General features: G+C 43.1%; 1 protein-coding gene across 4 annotated transcripts in view; it reads left to right on the top strand.

Annotated features, from left to right (window-relative positions):
- The window catches only part of LOC118397877 (cyclin-dependent kinase 19-like), a 69402-nt gene extending 42338 nt beyond the window's left edge, over nt 1–27064 (top strand). The window contains exons 5-15 of one of the 4 annotated variants that reach the window (XR_008071188.1): nt 1079–1136; nt 9822–9953; nt 11677–11820; nt 12182–12251; nt 12431–12503; nt 12981–13078; nt 16860–16938; nt 20299–20520; nt 22707–22912; nt 23725–23793; nt 24139–27064. Coding sequence is in view for 1 of the 4 variants with exons in the window: in XM_052471111.1 (XP_052327071.1) it covers nt 1079–1136; nt 9822–9953; nt 11677–11820; nt 12182–12251; nt 12431–12503; nt 12981–13078; nt 16860–16938; nt 20299–20520; nt 22707–22823 (993 nt within the window). In the remaining 3 variants the exon portion in view is untranslated. Of the gene's footprint in view, nt 1–1078; nt 1137–9821; nt 9954–11676; nt 11821–12181; nt 12252–12430; nt 12504–12980; nt 13079–16859; nt 16939–20298; nt 20521–22706 lie in introns of all 4 variants that reach the window. The other 3 variants (XR_008071186.1, XR_008071187.1, XM_052471111.1) reach the window with 3 other exon arrangements.
- The last annotated feature ends 923 nt before the right edge of the window (nt 27065–27987 follow it).

Raw genomic sequence — 27987 nt, 5'->3', positions numbered from 1 at the left:
TAATGTGCAGCATGGATAGTGAATGGGTAGGAGATGAAGCAGAGCTAGATTATTTTTCTTTGGGCATAAATCTTTGGATAAAGTGAAAGTGAAAACAGTGGTGGTTATGTGCTGGACACACCATGGCAAACTGTGTTCTTTGATTGACATATAATGTAAATTTGTTTTCTGCAAGATGAGTTCTTGGAACACAGACTGTCTGGCTGGTCTCTCCATGTGTCCGGATTTGAATTGGCTAGGTGGTTCTGGTATCATGCAGGAAACCACAGAACTATACTGGGCATCATAATATAATTCCTCCCCAAAGCCCTAAAACACAGACTAAATTAGAGATTATTGCGTGGTTGGAATCAGTGTCCCAAAGGAACAGGCATGATTTACAACCATGGCAGACCTTGATATCAATGATCAGTACAATCATTGACAGAGCAATCTTTCACAGAAGTTTTATAGTAGTTTGACCTCTTTTTTTGTCTTTGGCAGTATGTAGGTCAATATCGCAATTCACTTTCCATTTGGCATGCTCTCTGCCTCTGTTATTTGTATGTTACACTGCTATTAGCAAAACTTCCCTCCAAAAGACTTTGGACATGCATGGCATTTTTGTCTATTTAAGCAATAAGGCCTAAGGAGGTGTGGTATATGGCCAATATACCATGACTAAGAGATGTTATTATGCACGACACAACACGGACTGCTTGGATACAGCCCTTAGCCGTGGTATATTGGCCATATACCGCAAACCCCCAAGGTGCCTTATTGCTATTATAAACTGGTTACCAACATAATTACAGTAGTAAAAATAAATGTTTTGTCATACCCGTGGTATTGGCTTTCAGCTAATCAGCATTCAAGGCTTGAACCACACAATTTAGAATGTCTGAAATACCACAGCTTTCAGCCAATCAGCATCCAGGAGCAAAACTACCCAGTTTATAATATGTGATACACCTGTGAAGTGAGTGTAACCATTTCTATGTTGTGTTGTCTTACTTGGTATTGGAGCCTCTGAGGCTTCCCTAATGGCTGAAACACACACAGAACAAGATGATTAAATGTTTGTCTCTCTCTCCTCTAGAAACCAGCCAACATTCTGGTTATGGGGGAGGGCTCAGAACGAGGGCGAGTGAAAATCGGTAAGATGGGCTAAATGTACACTCTGAAGTCAATACACTGTAGATGATTGATGGAGCGGGCAGCTGATTCAGTTAATTAAAGCTTAAAACTCTGTCAGTAGGTTGATTATACATCATATTATTTGTATTCCCATTTGAAACTTGAATGTGAGCAAAACAGCTTAATAATGTGACCATTATTTCTATAGCAGATACAGTTTAAGTCGGAAGTTTACATACACCTTAGCCAAATACATTTAAACTCCGTTTTTCACAATTCCTGACATTTCATCCTAGCAAAAATTCCCTGTCTTAGGTCAGTTAGGATCACCACTTTATTTTAAGAATGTGAAATGTCAGAATAATAGTCAAGATAATTATTTATTTCAGCTTTTATTTCTTTCAACACATTCCCAGTGGGTCAGAAGTTTACATACACTCAATTTGTATTTGGTAGCATTGCCTTTAAATTGTTTAACTTGGATCAAACGTTTCAGGTAGCCTTCCACAAGCTTCCCACAATAAGTTGGGTGAATGTTGGCCCATTCCTCCTGACAGAGCTGGTGTAAATGAGCCAGGTTTGTAGGCCTCCTGGCTCTCACATGCTTTTTCAGCTCTGCCCACAAATGTTCTATGGGTCAGGGCTTTGTGATGGTCACTCCAATACATTGACTTTGTTGTTCTTAAGCCATTATGCCTTAACTTTGGAAGTATGCTTGGGGTCATTGTCCATTTGGAAGACCCATTTGTGACCAAACTTTAACTTCCTGACTGATGTTTTGAGATGTTGCTTCAGTATATCCACATCATTTTCCTTCCTCATGATCTATTGATTTATTTTGTGAAGTGCACCAGTTCCTCCTGCAGCAAAGCACCCACACAACATGATGCTGCCAGCCTGTGCTTCACAGATGGGATGGTGTTCTTCGGCTTGCAAGCCTCCCCTTTTTTCCTCCAAACATAACAATGGTCATTATGGCCAAACAGTTCTATTTTTCTTTCATCAGACCAGAGGACATTTCTCCAAAAGGTATGATCTTTGTCCCCATGTGCAGTTACAAACCGTACAAACCGGCTTTTTTTATGGCGGTTTTGGAGCAGTGGCTTCTTCCTTGCTGAGCGGGCCTTTCAAGTTATGTTGATATGTGACTCGTTTTACTGTGGATATAGATACTTTTGTATCTGTTTCCTCCAGCTCCAGCGTCCTTGAAATACATCCACAGGTACACCTCCAATTGACTCAAATGGTGTCAATTTCAGAAGCTTCTAAAGCCATGACATAATTTTCTGGAATTTTCCAAGCTGTTTAAAGGCACAGTCAACTTAGTGTATGTAAACTTCTGACCCACTGGAATTGTGATACAGTAAATTATAAGTGAAATAATTTGCCTGTAAACAATTGTTGGAAAAATGACTTGTAGATGTCCTGACTGACTTGCCAAAAATATAGTTTGTTAACAAGAAATTTGTGGAGTGGTTAAAAAACAAGTTGTAATGACTGCAACCTAAGTGTATGTAAACTTCTGACTCCAACTGTAGATCGATGAGGTTGTTTACTTGACAATGGCTGCAGCTTTAACCTTCAACCAGCCTCTGAGAGGGTCTCTGAACACAGGGACACAGGACCAGGCAGAGAGCCTTAAAATGGCCACATCACAGATCACGCTATTGCATAACCCACTCCCCAGCATGGCACTGTTCTGGGATGATGTCACAGGTCAGCAGTACCGGCCGGACTCTATTTATACCCTAACCTGAGAGTCTAGCATTAGTGCTAAGTTATTGTTTTAGAGTCACTGAACCCCCATGATAACTGCTGCTCAGGGATGCATGGGTGTCAATGGCAGTGTGACACCCAACATACCAGACCAGACCACCAAACTTCACTTCAGGTGCTGCACAGACACAGAAGACCTTCCCATAAGACTACAAACAGAAGCTCTTCCCATAAGACTACAAACATAAGCACTTCCCATTAGACTACAAACAGAAGACCTTCCAATAAGACTACAACCAGAAGACCTTTCCATAAGACTACAAACAGAGAATCTTCCAATAAGACTACAAACAGAGGACCTTCCTATAAGACTACAACCAGAAGACCTTTCCATAAGACTACAAACAGAAGCTCTTCCCATAAGACTACAAACAGAAGCACTTCCCGTTAGACTACAAACAGAAGACCTTCCAATGAGACTACAACCAGAAGACCTTTCCATAAGACTACAAACAGAGAACCTTCCAATAAGACTACAAACAGAGGACCTTCCTATAAGACTACAAACAGAAGACATTCCCAAAAGACTACAAGCAGAAGACCTTCCCATAGGACTACAAACAGAAGACCTTTCCATAAGACTACAAACAGAAGACCTTCCAAAAATACTACAAACAGGGGCCTCCCGGGTGGCACAGTGGTCTAAGGCTGTGCCACCAGAGACTCTGGGTTCGAGCCCAGGCTCTGTCACAGCCGACCGCGACTGGGAGGTCCATGGGGCGACGCACAATTGGCCTAGCATCGTCCGGGTTAGTGAGGGTTTGGCCGGTAGGGATATCCTTGTCTCATTGCGCAATAGCGACTCCTGGGGCAGGCCGGGTACAGTGTGTGCTGACCAGTTCGCCAGGTGTGCGGTGTTGCCTCTGACACATTGGTGCAGCTGGCTTCCGGGTTGGATGCGCGCTGTGTTAAGAAGCAGTGAGGCTTGGTTGGGTTGTGTTTTGGAGGACGCATGGCTCTCGACCTTCGTCTCTCCTGAGCCCGTACAGGAGTTGTTGCGATGAGACAAGACAGTAACTACTAACACTTGGATACCAGTGCTATGCAGACTTGGCCCATAAGATGACTTACTGACAGCATTGACATAAACACCAGCCATAAAGCATTGTATATTTTGATTTCCCCGCTCTTGTGAGAGAGAAGGCAGTGGAATTCAAGCATGGTTGCTTTGACAAGCTATACATTAATCAGGGTACAGATGTAGGATCTTAGTTTGATCAACCTGTTTCAAGAGAACATTCCATTTCAAATTATAAAACGTGTAGTGTATTTGAGGTTTAAAAAGGCTTCGGAAGTTTGTAATATCCACTTAGAAATGTAAGACTTTACTTTGTTTTAAAGCTTTTTTGCGTTCCATTGGCTGTAGCCTGGATAAAGTGGGCAGCCCGCGTCTTCTCCCATTGTGAAGGGTTCTTGCCTTCCCCTCCACTCTGGTAAAGGGTAAATATGATTTTCCCGCTTCCCTTGCCATTAGTTGTTCATCTCAGGAGCCTCCTTCATACCTATTCAGCGAGGGCATGGCGGGAGCTATAGGTTCCGCCACTTTGCATCGCTGAGCCAGAGGCCCGCCCACCATCATGTCAGTATCTCTGACTTGACCGAGCCCCCTCGATAATCCCTGGGAAGTCAGAGCGTAGGGAAGTTGGCAGAGCGGACGATTTTCCCGAAGGAGAGGTCGGAGAACTCTTCCCTCTCCTCGGTGTCACTGCTACACTTAGCCTCCCCGGGGGGGAGGGGAGGCCGTGAGCTTGGGTCAGTGGAGTCGGCTCTTTGAAAATAGCGTCCTCCATATCCCCAATGTCGTCAGTTTCATCTTCTCCAGAAGAGCCCTGAGAGTGCAGAGATAACACCAATTGTTCCCGCCACATCTTGGAGGATAACAGGATGCAGCTGACGCATTCCGGGGGTCCTGGATGCCGTCTCTGGCGTGCTCTGGGCCCAAGCAAATGGAACAAGTCGTGTGAGTCCAGACCCGCAGAGACAGGAACAGCAGCATTGAGCTCTTAAAAGATTTTGGGGGTGGCAGGACCGTCTTGAGGCTTATCTTGTCATGCAATTCTTCAGACAAGTCTTCAGTCTCGCTGAAGGAAAAGTCATCCACATAATAATTCACATTTCCTGTTGCTGCAGGATTATTTTCCTGCTGTGACAAACTGGCTCAATTTAAGATCCCACATCTGTATGGTTTGCTCAACAGAGCCTGAGATCCTTCCTACAACCAAGCACTACCTCCCTCACTGAAATCAAGTCAAAGTTTATTCATCATGTACACAGTTTACAGCAGGTATGAACGGTGCAGAGAAAGGCTTACATGCCAGCTCCCTCAACAGTGCAGTACAAATATCAATAATAATCAATATCAATAGTAGCCTTGGGTTCAGGCCGCCCTGTGTTTCATTGTCATTCATTCACGTTGATACTATGTTGTGTTTCCCCCACTATCTTATATATGTTGATACTATGTGGTGTTTCCCCCACTATCTTATATACGTTGATACTATGTGGTGTATCCCCCACTATCTTATATACGTTGATACTATGTTGTGTTTCCCCCACTATCTTATATACGTTGATACTATGTGGTGTATCCCCCACTATCTTATATACGTTGATACTATGTGGTGTATCCCCCACTATCTTATATACGTTGATACTATGTTGTGTATCCCCCACTATCTTATATACGTTGATACTATGTGTGTATCCCCCACTATCTTATATACGTTGATACTATGTGGTGTTTCCCCCACTATCTTATATACGTTGATACTATGTTGTGTTTCCCCCACTATCTTATATATGTTGATACTATGTGGTGTTTCCCCCACTATCTTATATAAGTTGATACTATGTTGTGTTTCCCCCACTATCTTATATACGTTGATACTATGTGGTGTTTCCCCCACTATCTTATATACGTTGATACTATGTGGTGTTTCCCCCACTATCTTATATATGTTGATACTATGTGGTGTTTCCCCCACTATCTTATATATGTTGATACTATGTTGTGTTTCCCCCACTATCTTATATACGTTGATACTATGTGGTGTTTCCCCCACTATCTTATATACGTTGATACTATGTGGTGTATCCCCCACTATCTTATATACGTTGATACTATGTTGTGTTTCCCCCACTATCTTATATATGTTGATACTATGTGGTGTTTCCCCCACTATCTTATATACGTTGATACTATGTGGTGTATCCCCCACTATCTTATATACGTTGATACTATGTTGTGTTTCCCCCACTATCTTATATACGTTGATACTATGTGGTGTATCCCCCACTATCTTATATACGTTGATACTATGTGGTGTATCCCCCACTATCTTATATACGTTGATACTATGTTGTGTTTCCCCCACTATCTTATATACGTTGATACTATGTGGTGTATCCCCCACTATCTTATATACGTTGATACTATGTGTGTATCCCCCACTATCTTATATACGTTGATACTATGTGGTGTTTCCCCCACTATCTTATATACGTTGATACTATGTTGTGTTTCCCCCACTATCTTATATACGTTGATACTATGTGGTGTTTCCCCCACTATCTTATATACGTTGATACTATGTGGTGTTTCCCCCACTATCTTATATATGTTGATACTATGTGGTGTTTCCCCCACTATCTTATATATGTTGATACTATGTTGTGTTTCCCCCACTATCTTATATACGTTGATACTATGTGGTGTTTCCCCCACTATCTTATATACGTTGATACTATGTTGTGTTTCCCCCACTATCTTATATACGTTGATACTATGTGGTGTTTCCCCCACTATCTTATATACGTTGATACTATGTGGTGTTTCCCCCACTATCTTATATATGTTGATACTATGTGGTGTTTCCCCCACTATCTTATATATGTTGATACTATGTTGTGTTTCCCCCACTATCTTATATACGTTGATACTATGTGGTGTTTCCCCCACTATCTTATATACGTTGATACTATGTGGTGTATCCCCCACTATCTTATATACGTTGATACTATGTTGTGTTTCCCCCACTATCTTATATACGTTGATACTATGTGGTGTATCCCCCACTATCTTATATACGTTGATACTATGTGGTGTATCCCCCACTATCTTATATACGTTGATACTATGTTGTGTTTCCCCCACTATCTTATATACGTTGATACTATGTGGTGTATCCCCCACTATCTTATATACGTTGATACTATGTGTGTATCCCCCACTATCTTATATACGTTGATACTATGTGGTGTTTCCCCCACTATCTTATATACGTTGATACTATGTTGTGTTTCCCCCACTATCTTATATATGTTGATACTATGTGGTGTTTCCCCCACTATCTTATATAAGTTGATACTATGTTGTGTTTCCCCCACTATCTTATATACGTTGATACTATGTGGTGTTTCCCCCACTATCTTATATACGTTGATACTATGTGGTGTTTCCCCCACTATCTTATATATGTTGATACTATGTGGTGTTTCCCCCACTATCTTATATATGTTGATACTATGTTGTGTTTCCCCCACTATCTTATATACGTTGATACTATGTGGTGTTTCCCCCACTATCTTATATACGTTGATACTATGTGGTGTATCCCCCACTATCTTATATACGTTGATACTATGTGGTGTATCCCCCACTATCTTATATACGTTGATACTATGTGGTGTTTCCCCCACTATCTTATATACGTTGATACTATGTTGTGTTTCCCCCACTATCTTATATATGTTGATACTATGTGGTGTTTCCCCCACTATCTTATATAAGTTGATACTATGTTGTGTTTCCCCCACTATCTTATATACGTTGATACTATGTGGTGTTTCCCCCACTATCTTATATACGTTGATACTATGTTGTGTTTCCCCCACTATCTTATATACGTTGATACTATGTGGTGTTTCCCCACTATCTTATATACGTTGATACTATGTGGTGTTTCCCCACTATCTTATATATGTTGATACTATGTGGTGTTTCCCCCACTATCTTATATATGTTGATACTATGTTGTGTTTCCCCCACTATCTTATATACGTTGATACTATGTGGTGTTTCCCCCACTATCTTATATATGTTGATACTATGTTGTGTTTCCCCCACTATCTTATATACGTTGATACTATGTTGTGTTTCCCCCACTATCTTATATATGTTGATACTATGTGGTGTTTCCCCCACTATCTTATATATGTTGATACTATGTGGTGTTTCCCCCACTATCTTATATACGTTGATACTATGTTGTGTTTCCCCCACTATCTTATATACGTTGATACTATGTGGTGTTTCCCCCACTATCTTATATACGTTGATACTATGTGGTGTTTCCCCCACTATCTTATATACGTTGATACTATGTTGTGTTTCCCCCACTATCTTATATACGTTGATACTATGTGGTGTTTCCCCCACTATCTTATATACGTTGATACTATGTGGTGTTTCCCCCACTATCTTATATACGTTGATACTATGTTGTGTTTCCCCACTATCTTATATACGTTGATACTATGTGGTGTTTCCCCACTATCTTATATACGTTGATACTATGTGGTGTTTCCCCCCACTATCTTATATATGTTGATACTATGTTGTGTTTCCCCACTATCTTATATACGTTGATACTATGTTGTGTTTCCCCACTATCTTATATACGTTGATACTATGTGGTGTTTCCCCACTATCTTATATACGTTGATACTATGTGGTGTTTCCCCACTATCTTATATATGTTGATACTATGTTGTGTTTCCCCACTATCTTATATATGTTGATACTATGTGGTGTATCCCCCACTATCTTATATATGTTGATACTATGTGGTGTTTCCCCCACTATCTTATATATGTTGATACTATGTTGTGTTTCCCCCACTATCTTATATATGTTGATACTATGTGGTGTTTCCCCCACTATCTTATATACGTTGATACTATGTGGTGTTTCCCCCACTATCTTATATATGTTGATACTATGTTGTGTTTCCCCCACTATCTTATATATGTTGATACTATGTGGTGTATCCCCCACTATCTTATATATGTTGATACTATGTGGTGTTTCCCCCACTATCTTATATATGTTGATACTATGTTGTGTTTCCCCCACTATCTTATATATGTTGATACTATGTTGTGTTTCCACCACTATCTTATATATGTTGATACTATGTGGTGTTTCCACCACTATCTTATATATGTTGATACTATGTGGTGTTTCCCCCACTATCTTATATATGTTGATACTATGTGGTGTTTCCCCCACTATCTTATATACGTTGATACTATGTTGTGTTTCCCCCACTATCCTATATACGTTGATACTATGTTGTGTTTCACCCACTATCTTATATACGTTGATACTATGTTGTGTTTCCCCCACTATCTTATATACGTTGATACTATGTGGTGTTTCCCCCACTATCTTATATATGTTGATACTATGTGGTGTTTCCCCCACTATCTTATATATGTTGATACTATTTTGTGTTTCCCCCACTATCTTATATACGTTGATACTATGTGGTGTTTCCCCCACTATCTTATATATGTTGATACTATGTGGTGTTTCCCCCACTATCTTATATATGTTGATACTATGTGGTGTTTCCCCACTATCTTATATATGTTGATACTATGTTGTGTTTCCCCACTATCTTATATACGTTGATACTATGTGGTGTTTCCCCACTATCTTATATATGTTGATACTATGTGGTGTTTCCCCCACTATCTTATATATGTTGATACTATGTGGTGTTTCCCCCACTATCTTATATATGTTGATACTATGTGGTGTTTCCCCCACTATCTTATATATGTTGATACTATGTTGTGTTTCCCCCACTATCTTATATATGTTGATACTATGTTGTGTTTCCCCCACTATTTTACCCACGTTTTAGCTGACATGGGCTTCGCCAGACTCTTCAACTCTCCTCTCAAACCCCTGGCAGACCTTGACCCCGTTGTGGTGACATTTTGGTACAGGGCCCCTGAGCTTCTGCTAGGGGCCAGACATTATACCAAAGCAATCGGTGAGTTGTTAGCCTTAAGGCAAGAGGTACATACATCAAAAGACCTTCCATAGAAGTTATTATGTAGCCTGAATTATTTTCATACTAAAGGTACATACGTTGAAAGACGTTTCAGAGAAGTTATTGTGATTTTCATACCTAACACATGCTTCCTATTTTGTAACCAAAGCGTGGAGATTAGATGGAAAATGAATTGAAACCGACCAGCACAGACAGGCCAGTAGAACTTTGCTCCTTGATTGTTTACTTAAACAGTTTTTGCATTTACTCTCGTTACTCTATGCCAGCCTCAGAGCCATGTTTGGTCCTGTGTGGCTCAGTTGGTTCAGCATGGCGCTTGCAACGCCGGAGTTGTGGTTTCGATTCCCACGGGGGACCAGTACGAAAAAGGACAAAAAATGTATGCACTCACTATTGTAAGTCTGGACAAGAGCGTCTGCTAAATGAATAAAATCTCAAATATACAGCTCTGGTCAGACTCAGTTTATGTTGACATTCACAGATACTATGTGGGTGTCATTGACAGCAAAGGCCTTACAAGCAGTGTGATACGTGGTCTTTATCTGTATGAAGGGTATGTCTTGTGTATAATTAGCTAGATGACATCCCTAGCAACACGCAGGCTCCAACACTCTTACATTCCTATTTATAAGGCCATTTTAGGAATACTGCCATTTAATCTATCCTCTGTTCTTGAAATGAAAACGCATACAAGCTCAGATCTCAGTCTTGTTTTATGCTAAGAGTTACGAACATTAGAACCGAGCATAGAAAAAGGTCATTTCATTACACAGCCCCCTGGTCTTGGAATTCCCTCCAAACCAACCTAAAAGTACAGGTTGTTGAGACGTAGTTGTCACCCGCTGTTACCTCTTTGCTTTGCCTTATGTAAGGAAGCATGTTGTTTTACTGATTCATTGTATTATTTCACACACACCACACACATGCCTGCCTGCCTGTACACACACACACACACACACACACACACACACACACACACACACACACACACACACACACACACACACACACACACACACACACACACACACACACACACACACACACACACACACACACACACACACACACACACACACACACACCTACTGTTGGTTTGCTGTTGTATTTGTACTGTTGCCAGTGTCTTCTGTCTGTGTTGCCCATTTTGTCTTAAATTACATTTGTTCTTAATTGACTTGCCTGGTTAAATAAAGGTTAAATAAAATAAATCCCTGGAGCCCTTGCCTGGGAATGTCAAGTATAAATGACATATATTACTCAATCGAACCCTCCAGGCCAAACCCAACAAGCCCTTCAGGGTGTCATCACAGATACATAGTGTAGCAGATCTGAACACATTAAGTCCCTAGGCATCCATTACAGCCTGTAACTGTTGAAAGGAGTTTAGAGGAGTTTAGTTTGTGTCTCATAATACACAGTGTACCCATCGTTTTCTGTGTCCTGTAGTGAAGAAACATAGGGAAGGATAAAGACATTCTCACTAACAGATATTTGAATCCTTCACTCTGTTTCTCCACAATGGGACATATAATATAATGGGTACAAAAGGCTAGTTTCCAGACAGAGTGAAGGATGAAGACATTGTCACAGACAGATAGCCCTTGATGGCTGATATCTTTGTGTCCGTCCCTGCTAAGGTCAAAGGTATAGACCAAGACCACTTGAGTCTAATTGCTAACTGCTTGTCTGTCCAATGCAGACATTTGGGCGATTGGCTGCATCTTTGCGGAGCTGCTGACATCGGAGCCCATATTCCACTGTCGCCAGGAGGACATTAAGACCAGCAACCCCTTCCACCACGACCAGCTGGACAGGATATTCAGTGTCATGGGCTTCCCAACAGGTCTGACCAGCACACACACACACACACACACACACACACACACACACACACACACACACACACACACACACACACACACACACACACACACACACACACACACACACACACACACACACACACACACACACATGCATGATAAGACCATGTGAAACACACAGTAAAAGTCCAGTTACATTCCCACGGTCATTAAAGTCATGACATATACTATGTCATCATCAACCTTGACCTTCTCATGTGCTTGTTGCCATAGCAACAATATGTACAGTAGATTACATTATCCTCTGAAGACAGCATGTGCTTCGTCCAAGTATAAGAATTGGGTTAAAGTGACTGAAGTTTTTCTGTTTGAATTGGCCAGATAAAGATTGGGAAGACATCAGGAAGATGCCAGAGTTCCCCACCCTTCAGAAAGATTTCAGGAGAACGACGTGAGTGGCTTGACATTCTGACCATACCTGGGCTTTCTCGGCTGTCAAAAGATACCTGAACCTTTTACACACATCTTACATCACGTTTCAACCGTTCTCTCAAGGAGGCAGCATGTTGAGACTATTCCCCTGCTTTAAGATGTCGGATTTTGTCTTTGCTGTGTTTCACCCATTCTCAGGTATGCAAATAGCAGTCTAATCAAATACATGGAGAAGCATAAAGTCAAACCTGACAGCAAGGTTTTCCTGTTGGTAAGCACACCTTCTAGTAACCATTAGATGCTTGAACATAGGTGCCAGTTTATGGAGGGCATGCTAACGTATCTACTCAACCACACCATAGGGTGATTTATACTTAAGCAATATGTAAGTCACGAGGGGGTGGTATATGGCAAATATACCACGGTTCAGGGTTGTTCTTATTCATGACGCAATGCGAAGGTATATTGGCCATATACCAAAAACCCCCGAGGAGCCTTATTGATATTATAAACTGGTTACCAATGTAATTAGAGCAGTAAAAAATGTTGTCATACCTGTGGTATACTGTCTGAAATACCACGGCTGTCAGCCAATCAGCATTCAGGGCTCGAACCACCAAATTTATAATGGAGAATATAAGATAACAAGGCCCAATCTAGATATTAGTGCTGTAAAACCAATAAGCCTGGGCTGGCTGATCGGGTTTGCTTGGCACCGCTAACCCAGTGTTCATTAACCACCTTTCAGCTCCAGAAACTCCTTACAATGGACCCCACTAAAAGGATTACCTCTGAACAGGCACTACAGGACCCATATTTCCTGGAGGATCCCTTACCAACCTCAGAGTGAGAGCAACTAAACTTAATTTTCCAAACACAGTCTAGATCATAGTCATCCTCTCCACACATTAACACAGTTACATCTTCACCATGATACATCTGTCTGATAAACTAACAATGGAGATTGTTGATTCAGTGAACTAAAAACAGCCCACTTCCAATTTGATTTCATAGTCATAGTCTGGTATTTGAATTTGATAGTTTCCTGTTTTTATCTTGAGTGGCCTGGTTGTGTGTATTTAAAAAAAACATAGATACAGTGCCTTGCAAAAGTATTCACCCCCTTGGCATTTTTCCTATTTGGTTGCATTACAACCTGTAATATAAATTCATTTTTATTTGGATTTCATATCATGGACATACACAAAATGGTCCAAATTGGTGAAGTGAAATGAAAAAAATTACTTGTTTCAAAACATTCCAAAAAATTGAAAAGTGGTACGTTCATATGTATTCATCCCCTTTGCTATGAAGCTCCTAAATAAGATCTGGTGCAACCAATTACCTTCAGAAGTCACATAATTAGTTAGATTGCACACAGGTGGACTTTATTTAAGTGTCACATGATCTGTCACATGATCTTAGTATATATTACACCTGTTCTGAAAGGCCCCAAAGTCTGCAACAACACAAAGCGAGGGGCACCCCCAAGCAAGTCGCACCATAAAGACCAAGTAGCTCTCCAAACAGGTCAGGGACAAAGTTGTGGAGGGGTTGGGTTATAAAAAAATATCAGAAACTTTGAACATCCCACGGAGCACCATTCAATCCATTATACATTTTTTAAAAATAATATGGCACCACAACAAACCTGCCAAGGGAGGGCCACCCACCAAAACCCACAGACCAAACCCAGAGACCAAACCCTGAAGGAGCTGCAAAGCTCCACAGCAGAGATTGGAGTATCTGTCCATAGGACCACTTTAAGCCTTACACTCCAAGGAGCTGGGATTTACAGAAGAGTGTCCAGAAGAAAGCCATTGCTTAAAGAAAAAAATTAGCAAATACGTTTGGTGTTCGCCAAAAAGCATGTGGGAGACTCCCCAAACACATGGAAGAAGATACTCTGGTCAGATGAGACTAAAATTGACCTTTTTGGCCATTAAGGAAAATGCTATGTCTGGCGCAAACCCAACATCCCTCATCACCCCGAGAACACCATCCTCACAGTGAAGCATGGTGGTGGCAGCATCGTGCTGTGGGGATGTTTTTCATAGGCATGGACTGGGACACTGGTCAGAATTGAAGGAATGATGGATGGCACTAAATACAATGATATTCTTGAGGGAAACCTGTTTCAGTCTACCAGAGATTTGAGACTGGGACGGAGGTTCACCTTCCAGCAGGACAATGACCCTAAGCATACTGCTAAAGCAACACTCGAGTGGTTTAAGGGGAATCATTTAAATGTCTTGGAATGGCCTAATCAAAGCCCAGACCTCAATCCAATTGAGAATATGTGGTATGACTTAAAGATTGCTGTACACCAGCAGAACCCATTGAAATTGAAGGAGCTGGAGCAGTTTTGCCTTGAAGAATGGGCAAAAATCCCAGTGGCTAGATATGCCAAGCTTATAGAGACATACCCAAGAGACTTGCTGTCATGCCCTGTCCTTAGTTATCTTTGTTTTCTTTATTATTTTGGTTAGGTCAGGGTGTGACATGGGGGATTTATGTGTTTTGTTTGGTCTAGGGTTTTTTGTATATTTATGGGGCTGTTTCCTTTCTAGGTAGTTTGTATGTCTATGGTTGCCTAGATTGATTCTCAATTAGAGGCAGCTGTCTATCGTTGTCTCTGATTGGGAACCATATTTAGGCAGCCATAATCTGTGGGTACTTTGTGGGTGATTGTTTCCTGTCTCGGTGTTCTCTGCACCAGATAGGACTGTTTCGGTTTTGCCACGTTTGTTATTTTTATTTTGTGTAGTGTTCACGTTTTCGTCTTTCATTAAAATATGTTGAACACGAACTACGCTGTATTATGGTCCTCCTCTCCTTCAACGGAAGAAAGCCGTTACAGAATCACCCACCTCAATAGGACCAAGCGGCGTGGTAACAGGCAGCAGCAGGAGAGGCAGCACTATTTAGAAAAATGGACTTGGGAGGAGATCCTAAACGGGAAAGGACCCTGGGCACAGCCAGGAGAATATTGCCGCCCCAAAGAAGAGTTGGTGGCAGCGAAGGAGGAGAGGTGGCATTATGAGGAGCTAGCACGGCAGAGCGGCTGGAAGCCCGAGAGACAGCCCCAAAAATGTCTTGGGGGGTGGCACAGGGAGAGTGTGGCAGAGTCAGGAGTCAGACCTGAGCCAACTCCCCCTGTTTACCGTAAGGAGTCAAGGATGGAACCAGAGCCGGTGTTGGAGGTGAGCGAAGCAGAGACAGTGAAGGAGTTATTAATGGGTAAATTGGAGAAGAGAGTTATGAGGGAGGTGCTGTGTTGGTGCATGAGGCACGGCATTTTCCCGACGGAGCGTGTCAGGGATTTGATGGCACCTGGGTCAGCTCTCCATACTCGTCCTGAGGTGCGTGCTAGTCGTCTGGTGAAGACTGTGCCAACCTCACGCACCAGGCCTCCTGTGCACCTCCCTAGCCCTGCACGTCCAGTGCCACCTACATGCACCAGCCCTCCGGTGGCAGCCCCCCACACCAGGCTTCCTGTGCGTGTCCAGAGCCCAGTACTCCCTGTTTCTCCTCCCCGCACTCGCCCTGAGGTGCGTGTCCTCGGCCCAGTACCACCAGTGCCGGCACCACGCACCAGGCCTACAGTGCGCCTTGCCTGTCCAGAGCCACCAGAGTCTCCCGCCTGTCCGGAGCCGCCAGAGTCTCCCGCCTGTCCGGAGTCGGCAGAGTCTCCCGCCTGTCCGGAGCCGCCAGAGTCTCCCGCCTGTCCGGAGCCGCCAGAGTCTCCCGCCTGTCCGGAGCCGCCAGAGTCTCCCGCCTGTCCGGAGCCGCCAGAGTCTCCCGCCTGTCCGGAGCCGCCAGAGTCTCCAGCCTGTCCGGAGCCGCCAGAGTCTCCCGCCTGTCCGGAGCCGCCAGAGTCTCCCGCCTGTCCGGAGCCGCCAGAGTCTCCCGCCTGTCCGGAGCCGCCAGAGTCTCCCGCCTGTCCGGAGCCGCCAGAGTCTCCCGCCTGTCCGGAGCCGCCAGAGTCTCCCGCCTGTCCGGAGCCGCCAGAGTCTCCCGCCTGTCCGGAGCCGCCAGAGTCCCCCGCCTGTCCGGAGCCGCCAGAGTCTCCAGCCTGTCCGGAGCCGCCAGAGTCTCCCGCTGTCCTCAGCCGCCAGAGACGCCAGTCTGCAGGGTGCCAGGATCCGCCAGTGCCGCCAGTCTGCCAGGATCCGCCAGTGCCGCCAGTCTGCCAGGATCTGCCAGTCTGCCAGGATCCGCCAGAGCCGCCAGTCTGCCAGGATCCTCCAGAGCCTCTTCAGACGAAGAGGAGGAAATCAGCCGTGACACTTGCAGCTGTAATTGCTGCAAAAGGTGGCTCTACAAAGTATTGACTTAGAGGGGGTGAATAGTTATGCACGCTCAAGTTTTTTGTCTTATTTCTTGTTTGTTTCAAAAGAAAAAAATATTTTGCATCTTCAAAGCATGTTGTGTAAATCAAGTTATACAAACCCTCAAAAAATCTATTTGAATTCCAGGTTGTAAGGCAACAAAATAAGAAAAATGCCCAGGGGGGTGAATACTTTCGCAAGCCACTGTATATCAAGAATAATTGGTCTTTGTACGCATAGCACCCAGCTAGTCTGTTTCTGATTGTGTGTATCCCTCATCTCATTCTCTCCTGTAGTGTATTTGCCGGATGTCAGATACCTTACCCAAAACGAGAGTTTCTAAACGAAGATGAGCCAGATGAGAAAACAGAGAAGGTAAACAGAGGTGAAATGCTTTGGGCTATAGACTAAAAGTGTAATCCTGGGATCTGCATCAAGAATCCCCCACAATTCTGAGCCTTCTTTGTCTTTATGCTTTTATTAACAACTGTCATCGTGCTGTCTGAATAGACCCAAAACACCTTACAAAATAGACCCAAAACACCTTAATAAATAGACCCAAAACACCTTAATTTTTAGACCCAAAACACTTTAATAAAAAGACGCAAAACAGCTTAATAAATAGACCCAAAATACCTTGATAGAAACAGTAATGGAATGTCAGCCCAGCAGTAGGGGTTTCATAAGGTTATTGAAAGTGCAGGGTAAGGGTCCATTGAAAATGAGTAGTCTGTGGCCTAGGGTGATTAAGTGTTCTGAGCCGCTGCCTCCGGACCACATATACCACTGCAGCAGCATGGATTTGATTTCTGCCCCATCTTTACTGTATACCTCTGTCCTATCCAATAAACAGAAAATATGTGAGGAGTGGGACTGCCCCAATCCTTTAAAATAAGGGAAGAGAGAAAGACATACCATGGGATAATAAGGATTAAGGACAAGCTGCACAACAGCAGCAGCTTCAGCCTGCAGCACAGGAGAAGGGTTGGTCCAATCACCTCTGGAGGTTAACGTCACTCCAGTTAGCCCGTCCCCTGATAGCACATCAGCTAAACAAAGGTGAGAAATCAGAAGGTAAAACTCTGAAGTGTGTCAGGTGGTTGCCTTTAGTTCATGGGATACAGGTGGATGAGTGAGATATGAATTGAGAGGGAACCCCAGGCCTTCTCTGTCATACACTTTTTCTATGCGTATTTCACTAAGCTCTCGATGCGTATTTCACTAAGCTCTCAAAAGCTTGTCTCACTAAGCTCTTGACGTGTATTTCATTAAGCTCTCGAAAGAGTATCTCACTAAGTTCTCGAAAGCGTAGCTCGCTAAGCTCGCTAAGCTCTAGAAGCGCATTTCACTAAGCTCTCCACGCGTATCTCACTAAGCTCTCCACGCGTATCTCACTAAGCTCTCCACGCGTATCTCATTAAGCTCTCCACGCGTATCTCACTAAGCTCTCCACGCGTATCTCATTAAGCTCTCCACGCGTATCTCACTAAGGTCTCCACGCGTATCTCACTAAGCTCTCCACGCGTATCTCACTAAGCTCTCCACGCGTATCTCACTATGCTCTCCACGCGTATCTCACTAAGCTCTCCACGCGTATCTCACTAAGCTCTCCACGCGTATCTCACTAAGCTCTCGAAAGCGTATCTCACTAAGCTCTCGAAAGCGTATCTCACTAAGCTCTCCATGCGTATCTCACTAAGCTCTCAATGCGTATCTCACTAAGCTCTCAACGTGTATCTCACTAAGCTCTCAACGCGTATCTCACTAGGCTCTCAGCCCGTATCTCACTAAGCTCTCCACGCGTATCTCACTAAGCTCTCAACGTGTATCTCACTAAGCTCTCAACGCGTATCTCACTAGGCTCTCAGCCCGTATCTCACTAAGCTCTCCACGCTTATCTCACTAAGCTCTCAACGTGTATCTCACTAAGCTCTCAACGCGTATCTCACTAGGCTCTCAGCCCGTATCTCACTAAGCTCTCAACGTGTATCTCACTAAGCTCTCAACGTGTATCTCACTAAGCTCTCAACGCGTATCTCACTAGGCTCTCAGCCCGTATCTCACTAAGCTCTCCACGCGTATCTCACTAAGCTCTCCACGCGTATCTCACTAAGCTCTCAACGTGTATCTCACTATGCTCTCCACGCGTATCTCACTATGCTCTCCACGCGTATCTCACTAAACTCTCCACGCGTATCTCATTAAGCTCTCCACGCGTATCTCACTAAGGTCTCCATGCGTATCTCACTAAGCTCTCCACGCGTATCTCACTATGCTCTCCACACGTATCTCACTAAGCTCTCCACGCGTATCTCACTAAGCTCTCGAAAGCGTATCTCACTAAGCTCTCAACGCATATCTCACTAAGGTCTCCACGCGTATCTCACTAAGGTCTCCACACGTATCTCACTAAGCTCTCCACACGTATCTCACTATGCTCTCCACACGTATCTCACTAAGCTCTCCACGCGTATCTCACTAAGCTCTCCACGCGTATCTCACTAAGCTCTCCACGCGTATCTCACTAAGGTCTCCACGCGTATCTCACTAAGCTCTCCACGCGTATCTCACTAAGCTCTCAACGCGTATCTCACTATGCTCTCCACGCGTATCTCACTAAGCTCTCAACGCGTATCTCACTAAGCTCTCAACGCGTATCTCACTAAGCTCTCCACGCGTATCTCACTAAGCTCTCCACGCGTATCTCACTAAGCTCTCGAAAGCGTATCTCACTAAACTCTCCACACGTATCTCACTAAGCTCAACGCATATCTCACTAAGCTCTCCACGCGTATCTCACTAAGCTCTCGAAGGCGTATCTCACTAAGCTCTCCACGCATATCTCACTAAATTGTATCTCACTAAGCTCTCGAGACTCATCTCAAGACTTATTTCACTAAACTCTCAATGAACTTCATATCTTACTTGAGGTAAAGGTCACTAACGTGGAGTTGTTCCCCTGATAGGCTACAGGAGACTTTACTTGGACCATAGTGTTACTGATAATGTACTGTCGGCTGGCTGGTATCAAACACCATATTGTGAATATACCAGACCCTATAGAAAGCAGGTGCTTGTATTATGCCAAGCCAAATCAGTGTGTTTGAGGTGAAGGGGAGTGTATGCATGTGCTACAGCCAGAGAAATACCAGTCCCCTTCCCACTGAGCGGTTTCTGTGAATCCCAGCCCTGCATCACATTGGCAGCTGTTGTCAAGTAGGCAACACCTGATACAAGTGTTGCCTCAGAGCAGCCGTCAAGAAGGCTGCAGGGCCTCTGTGCCAACCAGGGCCCAGAGGGTATGAGAGAGACTCATTGTTTTAGCTGACCCAAACTTTCACGTGTCTCAGCCTCGTGGTCGTGGAGCTGTTGAGAAGGGATAAGCTGGCCTGAAGGCTCGGAGCGTAATTCTTGTTCAATAATTTCAGCCCACTGTTTACTAAGGCCAAACTAACACTGCAATACTGGGAACATACTTCCCAGTTCCCAAATACTGTAAACAGTGACCATGATTGATCAGTGAGCGATTTGTACATTTGGCTGTTGTTGAACAGTAATGTTGTCTTGATACCATTTATTGAGTTAGCAGACCTTATTTACAATGTGCATGTATGGAATATGTTTTGTATGGATAAGAAACTGTGAGTGTGTTGGTGCACAATTAATATTATTGCAGTCTCCATCTGTTACTCTGTATCTGTTCAACTGAACATGAATGTGTTTGTCCTCCATCAGAACCAGGTCCAACAGCACCAGCAGATGACAGCCCAGGCCCAGCAGCAGAGTGGCACCCAGCAGGCTTCTAACCAGCAGAGCTCCACCCAGACCAATGGCAATGCAGGGGCCACTGGAGCCAACTCCGGGGGAGGCCTACAGCACGGCCAGGACCAGGGCCCCCCCAACAAGAAATCTCGCACCGGGCCCTCAGGAGCCTCCTCAGGCACTGGGATCCACCAGGTTTGAGTTTTTACAGCCTTACATACATCCATAGTATTACTGTCCATTTTTTAATTGAAAGGAGATGGAAGGCGATGACAGTCACTAACAGTTTATAACCTACGGCATGTTTGCTATCTAGGGTTGACTTATTCAAATTTGCTTAATCCAAATAGGCCCTTGGAGGACCCAGAACGTGTGCCATCAACAGTGTTCCTTTATTAATGATTCATTTGACTATGGAGTAAAAATTAATGGCTGTGAACTTTTCCCCAAAGAGCCCTCAAGGTTTAAAACACGTACAGACGCGTACAGCAGAGTATGTCAGGGACGTGCAAAACACGTGTTGTGCTCGGTTAGTGAACAGACACAACCCCCTCAACTCAGACCAGAGTGGAGTATTGTGCTAGCTAGTAGGATTGCAGGTCATGTTATATCAGAATGATAATGTCATTCCTCCAGTTCACACTAGCCTGTTGATAAAGGTGACAGCAAAAAAAAGCTGCCCTCATTGTTGTTCCCCCTCTTGGCGCCTGCTCTATCTTTGACTGAGCCCCTATCACTGGGTGAGAGAGAGAGACAGAGTTGGAGCAAGAGTGAGTGAGTGAGTGAGTAAATGAGAGAGAGAGAGAGTGAGAAAGGCTGTAGTTAGAGCAAGAGTGAGTAAGTGAGAAAGAGAGGGACTATGAGCAAGAGTGACAGAGTGGAGTTCATGGTACAGAGGAAAGGAGAGTGTTTTACATATGAGAAAGGTAAGATAAAGGTGATCTCCCTGTTGTCCGGATCTAAACGTTGTTCTGTTCAGAGGTGTTTCCTCCTGGCTAGGCCCAGACCCTGTGGGGTTCTGGACTGACTGACTGACGAGGTGCTAGGCTATATTTAGCAGGGGGCTGAGGCTGCATGTGGACAGCTGCTGGACTCTTCAAAGTCAAGCCTTAGCAGAACAGATGTATTAATATCCCTTTGCTTTCTGGATGGGCAGACAGAGCTAGCTTGCTGTGTCTGTGGCGTCACATTCAACGCCCTTTCCCCCTCATTGATCACTTTCCCCAAGGCTATAGTACCCTAATGTGCACAACTCACTCCTCCTTTCTGCCTGTGAGTGTAGATAGACTCCTAGACAGGCGGCGACTGGAATTAGTTTGGCCGATGTCTCCGTACTTCAGGGGTTTCAGCCATGTTCTTCTCCTATTCCCCAACCCTCCATCCAAGCCCCGGGGTCCCAGTCCAGCTGTAGCTCCTCGGGGCCTAATAAATGTTTATCATTTAAAGACCAGGGACTTCTGCCTTTTCTTGCCTTTCTAAGAGGACATTTGGCCTTGGGCCCAGTCTGAGTTGGTTAGCGTGAGTCACGGCCAGGTGCTTAGTTAGCCCTTCTGTTGACGTCTATTGATGTGTGGCTCAGTCCCCTTTAACCCAGATCAGTAATTCATCCAGACCACCAGGTCTTCGGCATCAGCCTCTTTTGATTTTATTTTACTCCGTTGTGTGATATACAGTATACTTTTTAGGATATATAATTGTAGGTCATGGTACTGTAAATAGCTTGGAATTGGGTTGGTAGTCTCTGGCTAAATATGTTGATGTAACCGATGTGAAATGGCTAGCTTGTTAGCGGTGGTGCGCGCTAGTGGCGTTTCAATCGGTGACGTCACTTGCTCTGAGACCTTGAAGTAGTGGTTCCCCTTGCTCTGCAAGGGCCACGGCTTTTGTGGAGCGATGGGTAACGATGCTTCGTGGGTGTCAGTTATTGATGTGTGCAGAGGGTCCCTGGTTCGAGCCCGGGTAGGGGCGAGGGGACAGACGGAAGCTATACTGTTACATTGAGAAATCCATGAGAAGTAGACCACATCTTTAGATGCCAAGTAAACAAGAGTAGAAATCTGTGGCGGGAATGTTGACAAGTACTACAGATCTATGGCTGTGTACATCATGCTTTTCTATTTGACTCGTTCTTGACCTATAACTTATTCACCCAGATTTACAATTGCAAACATTGCCAACAAAAGTAATTTCCCTACAAGGTGTCCCAAGGTAAAGTTATGGAATAATTTATGTTGTACAGGTTTTATTTCCAAACCCCATGCAAGGTCAAAATAAACAATGGTATTTTTCCAGTGGTGTTGACTGAAAAATAATGAATGACAAATGTGGTCTCTAGCTGTCAACGGTTGACTATTTCCTCTCCATTCTTTTCTCCACTTCAGCACTCCAGCTCCCGCCTTGGTTACCAAAGCAGCATCCAAGGTTCCACTCAGTCCCAGGGATACTCGTCGTTATCCCAGCAGAGCTCACAGTACTCACACCAGCCACACCGCTACTGAGGCTCTTAGAACAGGCCAGAGGCCTCTCCCAAACCAACCCTCGACCAAAAACAAACCTTAGCATAACCTCTCACCTCCCTCTGGCCAAGGTATTACTGACTCCTCATCCTGATCAGACCTCATTATGTGTCAGATAATTCCAACAACACAACAGTCACTCATTATCCACCTTCATGTCAGCCCTACTACACTGACTGACCCTGGCCTCACTTCCAGCCAATGTCCTCACACTTACCCACCCGAGGGCACTGCAATATGAAGGCCAACTCAACATAGGAACCAAAAACAAACCCTGCCTCCTTGAGGGGTAGGACAAGATTTTCTATTATCATCAAGTGGCGAAATCGATTGATACTAGATAAGAAAGAAACACGTCAGGGGCAACTGATTACACAACACAAAGACTATGAACCATGACACTTACAAAAACATGTTCTTCAAGAGGAAGAATTGCAGCTCTGTTCATATATAAATATATATTACATAGTACCTTTTTTTATTTGTTTAACAAGAGACTTGTTTTTGCTTGTTTGCTATGTAGAGTTTGTTTACTTTGATTGTGGATGTTTTTGTAAATATTGTTCGATATAGAAGAAGATGGGATGAAACAGGAAAATAGCCCTTTACTGTAATCACTTTCCTTCACTGTACAGTTGTTTACCCTGGATTTCTCTTACCAGATAACAATTGAATCAAAAGGACGAAAATGAGCCAATCCTTTCCTGATTACAAAAGATCTTCTTCTGAGATCTTCCCCTTGGCTTGGAAATACATTTGTACATAAGAAAGTTAGCTCTTTAGCTGATGTGATTGCAGGGAATTACGAAATACACAATTTTATCTTAATCTTGTTATAAAAAACATTTTTTTTCTTCTAATTTTAAGCCTTTTGTTTTTCTAGATTTGTAGTCTGAAAGTCTGCATTGGAAGGAACCGTTTATCAGCCTTTCTTCAGTCTGCAGCATGTTATGTAAGCATCTCTAGGTACCCTGTGTCGCCTGACCGATAACAACTACCAAGCTACTGTTTTACTATGAGTCATGTCCATCAAGGAAACATTTGTCGGTGAATCTGAATGTTCTCCTTTCTGGCCAGAGGTGTTTGAGTGTGTGTGAGATGCTTGTTGTGGACACCTTGGGTTGACAGGTCTTTCCATGGACACAGACATCACTGAAGGTGACATCATATAGTACAGCTAACAGTGTGTATGTTCCTGAGACGGTTACTGCCTGATAGTTTTTTATTTTCCATGTATTTTTCTAGCTTTTAATGTTTCATTATTGCCCTTTACATGTTTGTATTTCCTCCTATTCAGTCAAAGGACTGCACTGCTGAACGGATCTGCAAAGACCTGGAACACATATGGGAAGTCTTGCACCCCAGCCTCTTCAACTCCACACCCCTGGTATTAACCCAGGTAGAAAAAGGTTTTCTTATAGTACTTATCCTGTGAACTAGTTGACTGGATCTGCACTGTGTGTGTGTGTGTGTGTGTGTGTGTGTGTGTGTGTGTGTGTGTGTGTGTGTGTGTGTGTGTGTGTGTGTGTGTGTGTGTGTGTGTGTGTGTGTGTGTGTGTGTGTGTGTGTGTGTGTGTGTGTGTGTGTGTGTGTGTGTGTGTGTGTGTGTGTGTGTGTGTGTGTCAGCTTCTTCTGTGACTAGGGAAGGGATGTGGAAACATTGACATCTAGTGGCCATTGACAGAACGGGACCTCTTGTTCAGTGATGGTGAACATGTATTGTGTTCAGTTTGTCACAAGGATCAAGGCAATCTTTATCAAGACTTTGCATTACGATTCTTTAAACTGCCTTTTGTGATGTTCAGAAACACAAGTCGGGTTCAACTGGCATATGTTGACGATGATGATAATGATGATCATCAACACTGTCCTTTTGTAGCCAAAGGAGAGAGACTCTTATTTTGTTTTCTATAGTAAGAAAATATTCACAGAAACAATACAAGGTACTAACATGTATTGAACAACTGATATACTGCTCTCTGTGATGCTGTTTGCTTCTGACAGTAATACTGCACAGTTCTTCTGTGTTTGATTTGTCTGTCATCTCTGGCTCAGTCAAACAGGTGGATTGAGAGATCTGCTGTTGATCATCATCTGTCTGTCTATCTGTCTGTCTGTCTCCTTCTCTCTCCTCACAGACCATATTTCTTTCTCACCACTCCCAGGTTACTGAAGTACAGTATGTCTTATGTGTGTTGCGGTGAATGCCAAAACACTAGATGAACAAAAGGGACTGCTCCCTCCTTGTTCAAGATGAGTTCCTAACAGTCAGTTGCCCAGAATGTTTTCCATATCGGACTGGCTCTCTATTTGATGCTGATACATTGTAACTGTATTGGTTTGGGTTTGAGTTTCTCTTTTCTATGTTCCGTATGATCTGGCAGGCACACAGGCCCAGTGGATTAACAACAGCCTTCCCAGAACAGTGGTGTTTACTCTGGAAAAAAATCAGCAGCTATCAAACCTTTTTTCTCTCTTTTATTCTATTGGCACATATCTGAAGTATAGTTGAAGAGCATTGAGAATACATTAGATACTGTTTCTCAATTTATCTCTATACAAGCGAGGTATCAAAAGTATTATTCATTGTGCGGCTCCAACAAGTGATCGTGGGGCAAATAACTGTTAAACAGTTCCTATGCAAAAGCAAAGAGAATGGTGCAATGCTTAAATTTTACTATGAGAGATTGAGAGTTTTCTTAGTTTTTTTTTATCCATTTCCACATCGTAAATCTAATGTTGAACATCGTAATTGAAGAAGGCATTCACTTGTTTCTTACAGCATTGTTAATTGTACTCTAAATGAAATATTGTAAAGAAATATAAACTATATGGATGGTATATGGTTGTCCCACGAGTGCCTTTTGCGTCCCTGGGATATTTTAAGTAGAAATTGTGCACCAATTTTGAACTTTAAAAGCCTGCTATATTAAATTAAGTGCCCTTTAATATAGATCACGTGTAGAATTCAATCCAATCTGATTATTATATGAATAAAAGCTTGCTAATGTGCGAAAATCCTGTGTTTTGACAGGTCCCTCAGTTAACCCTGTGTCACTTATAGGAAGATTTCAAACCACTTCATCCAAACATTTCTCCAAGTTTCACCATCTTTGAAAAGCCCTAGTTATTTTGTTGCTTTGACAAAGTCATTTCTGAAGATTATTATTGATTTCATGTGATTAGTTATCCCTCATTTTAAGGTCAACCCTGTTATGTGAACTCAACTCTATTTTTAATGTGGTGAACCTATTCCTTCTCAAAACAAACATTGAACATCTAATAGTCAAATCATAGTGTAAAATCAGGTGAGCTGGTTCTACTCTTTTTGGCCATTTTCTGTTGTTTTGTGGTGGAAAACTGAGCTGTCGAGCATAAAAGTCAACCCTGTTGATGTCAAGCAAAGAGGCACTGAGTTTGAATGTAGGCCTTGAAATACATCCACGGATACACCTCCAATTGACTCAAATGATGTCAATTAGCCTATCAGAAGCCTCTAAAGCCATGACATAATTTTCTGGAATTTTCCAAGCTGTTTCAAGGCACAGTCAACTTAGTGTATGTAAACCTCTGACCCACTGGAATTGTGATACAGTGAATTGTAAGTCAAATATTCTGTCTGCAATCAATTTTTGGGAAAAAATACTTTTGTCATGCATAAAGTAGATGTCCTAACCGACTTGCCAAAACCATAGTTTGTTAACAAGAAATTTGTGGAGTGGTTGAAAAACAAGTTTTAATGACTCCAACCTAAGTGTAAGTGTATGTAAACTTCCGACTTCAACTGTAGACAGTACCAGTCAAAAACGTGGACACACCTACAAATTCAAGGGTTTTCTTTATTTGTACTATTTTCTACATTGTAGAATAATAGTGAAGACAAAAACTATGAAAATAACATATGGAATCATATAGTAACCATTTTCGATTTTAGATTCTTCAAAGTAGCCACCCTTTGCCTTGATGACAGCTTTGCACACTTATGGCATTCTCTCAACCAGCTTCATGTTGAATGCTTTTCCCACAATCTTTAAGGAGTTCCTACATATGCTGAGCACTTGTTGGCATTCCAGGTGAAGCTGGTTGAGAGAATGCCAAGAGTGTGCAAAGCTGTCATCAAGGCAAAGGGTGGCTACTTTGAAGAATCTAAAATATATTTTGATTTGTTAAAAACCTTTTGGGTTATTACATGATTCCATATGTGTTATTTCATAGTTTTGATGTCTTCACTATTATTCTACAATGTAGAAAACAGTAAAAATAAAGAAATCCCATTGAATGAGTTGGTGTGTCCAAACTTCTGAATGGTACTGTGTGTGTGTGTATATATATATATATATATATATATACAGTATATACACGACATTAACAAAAGTATGTGGACACATGCTTGTCGATCATCTCATTCCAAAATCATGGGTATTAATATGAATTTGGTCTCTCCTTTGCTGCTATAACAGCCTCCACTCTTCTGGGAAGGCTTTCCTCTCGATGTTGGAACATTGCTGCGGGGACCTTCTTCCATTCAGCCACAAGATTATTAGTGAGGTCGGGCACTGATGTTGGGCGATTAGGCCTGACTCGCAGTCGGTGTTCCAATTCATCCCTCAGGTCTTTGATGTGGTTGAGGTTGGAAGCACAGAATCATCTAGAATGTCATTGTATGCTGTAACGTTAAGATTTCCCTTCACTGGAACTAAGGGGCCTAGCCCAAACCATGAAAAACATCCCCAGACCATTATTCCTCCTCCACCAAACTTTACAGTTGGCACTATGCATTGGGGCAGGTAGCGTTCTCCTGGCATCCGCCAAACCCAGTTTTGTCCGTCTGAGTCCCAGTTGGTGAAGTGTGATTCATCACTCCAGAGAACACGTTTCCACTGCTCCAAAGTCCAATGGAGGCGAGCTTTACAGCACTCCAGCCGACTCTTGGCATTGCACATGGTGATCTTAGGCTTGTGTGCGGCTGCTCAGCCATGAAAACCCATTTCATGATGCTCCCGATGAACAGTTCTTTTGGTGACGTTGTTTCCAGAGGCAGTTTGGAACTCGGTAGTGAGTGTTGCAACCGAGGACAGGCTATTTTTACGTGCTATGTGCTTCAGCACTCAGCGGTCCTTTTCTGTGAGCTTGTGTGGCCTACCAC

The sequence above is a fragment of the Oncorhynchus keta genome, chromosome 19, assembly GCF_023373465.1.
Source record: "Oncorhynchus keta strain PuntledgeMale-10-30-2019 chromosome 19, Oket_V2, whole genome shotgun sequence".
In the NCBI taxonomy this organism is placed as follows: domain Eukaryota; kingdom Metazoa; phylum Chordata; class Actinopteri; order Salmoniformes; family Salmonidae; genus Oncorhynchus; species Oncorhynchus keta.
The sequence above is the reverse complement of the archived record's forward strand: the minus strand, read 5'-3'. Positions and strand labels throughout refer to the sequence as shown.